A 7,979-nucleotide genomic window follows, 5' to 3' on the forward strand; every position below is an offset into this window, starting at 1 on the left:
ACATGTATTGATGGCTTTCCTCGCGTCAAGAAATATGCTTTTATTATTGGCCGGTAGAAATAAGCTTATTATTTCATCCACAAGGTAGTTGACGAAATAAAATTCAGAATCCTATTTACCAAATTTACCCGAGCAGCTCTGATCAAAAATAAAATTTACCGAGCAGTACTTATATATTATCATTTTACCCCCTTTATTATCACTATGTTTGAAAGGGCTTGTCTTAAATTTATAACCAAAAAGAAAAAAAGAATCGTTGCAGGCTTAAATTACTCCTATAAATTATGACGATGATTGTACATGCTATGCTTCCCATGCACGAACTTGAATTCTGTCATTACGTATTGGAGTTTCAGCAATGTGTATAAGACTATGTTTCATATATACATATATAACACAGATCACTAGGACTAATATATATATATAAACAATGATTACTAGTGTGGGCAACATTCACAGAATATAAGTAGGTGCATTTTTACTGCAGTCGTCTCCATTTTTCTTGACTCTTTTTATATATATATATATATATATATATTATGAGACTGATAGAGAAAGCTCTTCGTAAAAGATTTAGATAAATTACTTATAAATGGCACTCTAATTTTTGTTAGCTAGAAAGAAAAGAATAATACGAACAAATTCGAAAAACTAAAATGTAGAGAGTACTGAAGAGAATGTTGCCAGAACGAACCACACATTGGGCACCCAAAACAGTCATTCAGAAGCGTTATTTAATTTCCTTATTGCCGGTTACCTGTCCACTTTTTTTAAGCATAAATATTTAATTACTGTCCTTCGAAAAAAAAGCCATAAGTATTACTGTTCTTCAAAAAATAATTACTGTGTCGCTACGACAGGTCTAAAATACTCGTCTTTTCAATGTGTCTTCTTTTAAAAACAATGGTATTTACTCCACCTTTATTTTTGGAATATGGATTTTAGTAGAAAAATAAAATTATAAATTGCAAGAATTATGTTTTCTTCCTTTTTTCTTGGATTGAGTTTTACAATAGTATGTGAATGTGTTAAAAAAATAAACTTGCTTAACATAACTTTAAGAAATCCAGTATTTTTAAGTCATTTAGCAAACTAATTTTAAAAGGAATAATTTACTAAAATAAAAATTTAGGAAGGGGCATTATATTCACACCCTAAAAATTTATAAGTAAACTATTGTTTCTTTAAAAAAAAATTAATTACATATTTTTTACTTAGTAAAATGACTAAAAATATACATTTTTAAATCTTAATTCTCTTCCTAAAATTTAACTTTTATGAGTACACCACACTTACTCAATCTCTAATATACTTATAGATTGAAAAATAAAAATTGAACATTTTAAACCCTATAAACCATTCATCAATAGTGCAACAATTTGAAATTTCATCAATGAAAGATTCATCTAATGAAAAGATTTTAAAATGTTTAAAAAATTTGGGGTGTCTTATTTTTCAAATAAGAGCATCTCCGGTAGTAGTTGCTTTACATAGTGCTTACTGACAAGTGGGTCCCTATGTGGACTTTTGATGACTTTTTAACAAATGTTGCCTAGTAACTGCTTGGCAACATTGCTCATTGTTTTAAAAAAAGAAAAAAAATGTGATTGGCTGCTTTTAATAAAAAAATTAATATATGATCTTGAGAAGCAACTTCCATTGTTGTCTACATTGGATATGCTCTAACACCCTATATGGTAAATAGAGATGAGTGTCCTTACTAAATATATATTTTACTAAATAAACTATGATAAACTTAGAACACTCACAATAGATGAGGTAAACTAGCTAATTTTCTAAGAAAATAAAAAAGAATGGTAAAAATGAGCTTCCAGTGAGCTAAATTTGAGCTATTTAATATTTTTTTACCTTAATGAATAGTATTACTCTATATGTAGAGATAACTATTCATTGAGTTAAAAATATTTTATTCTTTTTTCTTCCTTTCTCTTTCTATATTAATTATATTTTATTTTATTTTGTTTATTTCTCCCTCCTCTTTAAGTATTTTAATAAATAAAAATAACAATATTTAAATAATGTAGAGAAAATAAAAAGAAGTTGATATATAATGTAATGTAAATGTTTGATGTAAAATATAAAAAATAAGGTTTTGTTGATGTATTTGAAAAAATAGTGTAGAGCATGCAGTAGAGTATAGTTATAAACTTTTGGGTTGAAAATATAATGAGAAAATTACATTTTATATGAGATTTTTAATAGAGTGTGCAAAAATATGGTTTTTTTCAAACAAAAAAAAAGGTTAATTTATGGCTTTTTTTTTAAAGAATTTTCACTTTTATGGGTTTATTTTCCCATATTTTTGTATAAAAGTTGGTATGCCATATTTTTACTCTTAATCAAGTTTTATTAATTTCAAATGGTATGTTTGTAATTTGATTATTATTTTTTTAGCTTATTTTTTTTATTATTTTTATATTACTGATTTTATATTAAATTTTTCTTTGGTTGTTTTGCAATTTTTTTTTGTAATATGAATTGTGTTTATTATTTTTTTTATTTATTATAAACATTTTTTTCTTTTTTTTTAGATTGTAAGTTTCTTTTGTCAAATCCTGGGTAAGGTAACCAGTTGCTTTATTAATCTTTGACAGTTATGTAAAAATAAAATCCTAGAACTAGGTTAAATAACATGTACCAGGAGGGGTAACCAGTTACCTTGAGATGAGTAACCTTCTGCCATAAGATGGGTAATCAGTTACCATAAGAGTGGTGATGGGTTACTCATATTAAATATGAAAAAAACATCATCAAATTTGAAGGAAAAATAAAAAGAACACTTCATTAATAAAAGGAAGGAGAAGTAACTATGATTTAGTAACATAGGTAACTAGTTACCATATGATTTTTTTTTTAATTTGGATGTTTCTATCAGGGTAACCAAATACTCATTTACGTTTTCATATCAGTTTTTTTATTCTTTTCAAATTTGAATGTTTACATCATGGTAACTAGTTACTCATTCATATTTTTTATATCTATTTTTTTCTTTCCAAATCTGGATGTTCCTATCAGGGTTACTGGTTATACATGCAAGTTTTCCTATCTATTTTTTTTTTCTTCGTATTTGAATGATCTCATCAAGGTAACTGGTTACCCGTTCACGTTTTCATATCTATTTTTTTTTCTTTCCAAATTTGGATGTTTCTATTAGGGTTACTAATTACCCATTCAAGTTTTCATATATCTTTTTTTCAAATTTGGATGTTACGACTAAGATATCTAGTTAGCCCTTCACATTTTCATATAATTTTTTTCTATATTTAAATATTCTCATCAGGATAACTGGTTACCTATTGATGTTTTCATATTTTTATTAGTTTTCTTTCCAAATTTAGGTGTTCTTATAAGGGTTATAGTAAAGAGAAAATGCTAAAAAATTGATTTGAATTATTTTACATATAGTGGAAAAAACTATAAAATTACAATAATAAAAGATAATAAATAAATAAAAAAATAGTAAAATAATTATGTAATGTTAAAATATGTGTGAAAAAAAAAGATAATGGAATGAAAAAAGAATAAGTACAAAAAATGAAGAAAAGAGAAGGAAAAAAACCGAGGAAAGAAACTAAAAAAATATGAAAAAAATAAAACAAAAGAAATGATGAAGAAAAAAACAGATGAATAAATAAAAATGAAAAGAAGAAGAAAAAAAATAATGGAAAAATATAAAGAAAAAAATGAATGAAAAAAAAAGGAAATTTTTTTTTAAAAAAGGAAAGAAAACTGAAAATATAAAAACAAAACAATACAAATGAAAGAAAACAAATAGATAAATGAATAAAAATGAAAAGAAAAATGGAAATAAATAAATGATGAAAGAAAAAATTGGTATAAAAAAGAAGAAAAATGAAAAAATGGAAGAAAAAATAAGTAAGAAAAAAACTGAAAAAACAAATTATAAAATGAAGGAAAAAATAAAAAATTGAAAAAAAAATTATCTTCAAAATCAAAGAAAAATAAAAAATGTGGCAAAATTATATTTTTTTTTCAAATTTATAGGAAAGAAAATCTCATAAATGTGAACTTCCAAATAAAAAATTCATAAAAAAAAATAGAAATATTAAATGTCTATAATTTTTTGTAAAACCACCTTAAAAAAATCCATAAATATGAAAAAATCCCAAATATAATTTCCTCATAGGAATGATGTTTTTTTCACATGTATTCCGAGTAGATCGACAGGGCCATCATATTGGGCTTGTGGGGTTGGGGCTAACCATTTTGGGAGTTAGACCCTATTCTAATTTGGGTTCACATAACTTTATTGAAGAAAAAAATTGGAATCAAAGTGACAAGTGTCAACAGTAAGATACTCTTACATCATGATTATAGGTCATTTATATTTTGACTCCCACAAAAAGGCAATCTTAAAATGTCAGTGGAGGCCAAAATATTCCTAGTAGATAACCCATCTGGACACAGAACACAAGTTGCAATTGCACTAACATTGGATTGGACTACAAAGTATGAATGATAAATCGAAACTAAAAACCAATCTTGATCAACTGGGGTTAAAATAAGGTTAATTGCTGATGATTTACAAGTAAAGATTTCTAGCGTTTTTGTCCAATAATCAGCCTAGCAAAACCATCACTAAGTAAAGCCACGTACAAAGTCCATATCACTCTGCTAGTATGTAGAAGCAAAATATGGGATCATCTTCCTTAATTATCACACCCTTTTCTTCCACAAATCTCTCTCTAACTCCCTTTATCTGCAGCGCCATATGCTTTCCAAGATGTACACAAATTACTATTTTCAAGTTTTAAGACTTTCATTCTTGCCCTTGTGAATCTCTATGAACTAAAGTCTCATGAAAGTCTATGCTATGCACATGACACTAGTTTCTCTAAAATTTGAATCAATTTCCTTAACACATTTCTAAAGTAGCTGCAGGTTTGGTGATGCCCCCATGTTGTTGTGTGTAGCCTTTGATTTTGTCAATCGAAAACCTCTCGATGAGGATGATGCTGAGCTTGAAGACGAAGTTGATTTGCTCTTCTTCCGCTTTGGATTCTTGGGAATATTTGGGAGTTCATTTGGAGGAATGTCTGAGAACATCTCGGATACTGGTTGGCGACTCAAGGATTGCTCAAAATCTGTTCAGAATAGAATGAACAATGTCATGTTGGAGATTGACATGACTAGAAAACAACGAAAACACCAGGAATACCATTAAATCTTGCTAATGTCTACTTAGCATTCATTCATTTTATATAAGCTGAAGATAGTTATTGACAATTGTCTCCTTGACCACTTTAATGCCTATGGCAAACGAGAAATAGAAAATGAAATTGAGAACTTGAAAGGAAATCAAGCCATAACCCCTTAATTAGTGGCAGATAAAGAATGAAACGAAATGTTGTCTTAATTTCAAATGTTGTCTATATTGCACTAGTGACTAGCCTGCCTTAGGTGAATGAGCTAGTAAGATTCTCTTGTTAGTATAGTATTAACCCGTGACAGTAACAGCCAAAGTATTCTACCTGCTGAGGCAAAAAATCTTGAAAAATCTTAAGCATAGCTTAAAAATCTGATACCTAGCATTAATCTATCTTCATCTACAAACTATTTAACCCGTGAAAAGGGTAACTTCTGTTTGGACTTGTCTGATTGTAGAATATAGATGCTGCACATTTGCATATGGCAAACGGCAAAGTTTAATAATAGACCAAAGAAAGTAAAAAACTGAGAAGCTTAATCGGCAAACATATCCAAGTCGTGGCTATTTCTCTACCACTCTTTTGCAAAAGTGTTAAAACTCGTAGAACTTCAGATGTAAAGCTTAAAAGAAGAAAAAAACACACAAAATAAAAATGAGGTACAATGCAATGAATGTAAATTAACCTTGAGAAGACCACGTGGAAAGGGCTATAGAATTGGAATCTCTTCCCTCACTGACTCCAATGTTACCAAGCGAACTTGCTGAGAAGTCTGATGCAGTTTTGAAATCGTTCATCTGAAAAAGAATTACCCTTATTACTATTAATTTCTTTTATGTATAAAAGAATTGAACATATTGGTACATGAATATTTTAAGTATATAAAACAAAAGAACATGGGAGCCACGATAAATGACAAGAAAAATAAAATATAAAGAGATTAGAGATAATGAAACAATTTGTGGACAACATACCCAACTGGGTGCACTACCAGATGGGCCATCCCATCCAATGTGTGTCACATGTTTAACATCTGTTGGGTACCCGATTTCCATCTCTCGCTCCTTGACAACTACAACAAGATCCAATTTCATTTTATTTTCGCATTAAGAAATAAATAAATATGTATATAATGATATATTCAAAGAACATCAAGAAGGTAAATTGTTATTGAAAATAATAATAAGAGAAAGAGATAGTGACATAATTACCAAAGATTTGGGAGATAAATTTGAAGCTTTTGTAGATTCCTTTCATCTTGGTTGCCATGGAGGAAACCAGAAGCCCAATAATGGTGGCTAAGCCTCTTAAAAGACTGGCACAATGAAGAACCAAAATACCCAAAAGAACAGAAAGAGAGATGGTTCTTTTGCCTGCTGCAAAGTAAATGTACTTAGCTGAAATCTTTTGCTTTTAAACTAATATCTTTCGAATAAGAACCAAAATAAAAAAAAACATAATTAGAATAGCTAGGCTCCATTGCATGTGATTTCGGAACTTTTTACTTTTCCTGTGAATGAAGATTGGTATCTAATCACGGAATATAAAGAGAGAAAATGCAATAATAGCAAAAGATAACGATTTTAATTTGGCTTTATTAGTCCTAAGATGTACAATTTTTATTATATTCCAAAAAGAAAAACAAAATTTTAGCTTATGCCCTTAAAGGAAAGAGGGAAAAAAATTAAATTAGGAAAATATAATACCTTGAGGTGGTGGTGGCTGTAACTGCATAAAGAGTTGGAGGGTTTAAAAGGAAAGAAACTTGTTTTCCACTTTCTCCAAAGGATGGTGCCAAGTTCGATTCTTCATATTTCTACAACTGGGTTTGTTAAATGGAAGAACATGCAAAAGGTTCTTCTAAGAATCAGCAGCCTTGATAAGTAACCCAAAAAACTATATTTATAAATGAATCAAGCAAGGTAGGAGAATAGAAAGAAATAGAGGGAAAATGGTATTAATGGGTTGGCCAAAATGTTTGAGATTCTATGACTGAGGGATGTGAAAATAGGAGTGAGATTCTAAGGAGGAGGAAAAACAAGGTGGGCAACCATGAAATGAAAACCTCCAAAACAAAAGGTGAGAGAAAAGCTTCTTTTTTTTTTCGATAAACGAGTGAAACAAAAGTACAGAGTGCAGCATATAATAAATTGGGGGTTGAATGGTCTTCTTGTGGATTTTATTTGGTTTAGAAGAGTTACATGTTTACATGTCATGTTATCTATGTGGTATTATTAGTAATGGGCTAGTAGTACCCACATGTATTTTTTTAATATTTTTTAAAAAAATATTGCCAATGTGTAGTATTGAAATAATATTATGAGTGGAAAAAAAATCAGAAGAATAGAAAATAAGTTAAAATCACATTTGATAAGATATAAATTAATAATACTATTTATTCAAATTACATATTTAAACTTATTTCATACTTAAATTACATAAATATTAGAGTATATAGTTTTTTTTTATTTAATTATGTTAGGTTAATGGTAAGTTTTGACAAGACTCACCTTCATATTCTGTATACACATTAAAGTTAAAAAAATCACACTTCTCTCATTTCAAACATTTCTCTATCTGAAATTCCTTTCTCTTTCAAACCTCTCCCAAACAGAAATCCCATTTCCCAAATACATTTTAAATAAAACTAATTAGTTTATTTTAGTGATTATCTCAAACCAAATACACTAAAACTAATTAATTTATTTTAGTGATTATTTAATTATAATGATTTGAACTTTGCAGGACAAGTTTATTTATTATGTCCAATTTAATAAAATAAACCAAATA

General features: G+C 28.4%; 1 protein-coding gene across 2 annotated transcripts; it reads right to left on the reverse strand.

Moving 5' to 3' along the window:
* Window positions 1-4,442: 4,442 nt before the first annotated feature.
* Window positions 4,443-7,346, reverse strand: LOC133795574 (CRIB domain-containing protein RIC10-like). 2 transcript variants are annotated; one of them, XM_062233027.1, is made up of 5 exons: window positions 6,896-7,346; window positions 6,401-6,565; window positions 6,164-6,261; window positions 5,875-5,986; window positions 4,443-5,126 (listed from the first exon to the last, which is right to left on the reverse strand). In XM_062233027.1, the coding sequence occupies exons 1-5, from the start codon at window positions 6,921-6,923 to the stop codon at window positions 4,909-4,911; spliced, it is 621 nt and encodes a 206-aa protein (XP_062089011.1). In that variant the 5' UTR covers window positions 6,924-7,346; the 3' UTR covers window positions 4,443-4,908. The 2 variants fall into 2 exon arrangements, with proteins under 2 accessions (XP_062089011.1, XP_062089012.1); XM_062233028.1 differs by having other exon boundaries at window positions 6,401-6,562; window positions 6,896-7,345.
* Between the last annotated feature and the right edge of the window lie 633 nt (window positions 7,347-7,979).

Source organism: Humulus lupulus, chromosome 8 (assembly GCF_963169125.1).
Source record: "Humulus lupulus chromosome 8, drHumLupu1.1, whole genome shotgun sequence".
In the NCBI taxonomy this organism is placed as follows: Eukaryota; Viridiplantae; Streptophyta; class Magnoliopsida; order Rosales; family Cannabaceae; genus Humulus; species Humulus lupulus.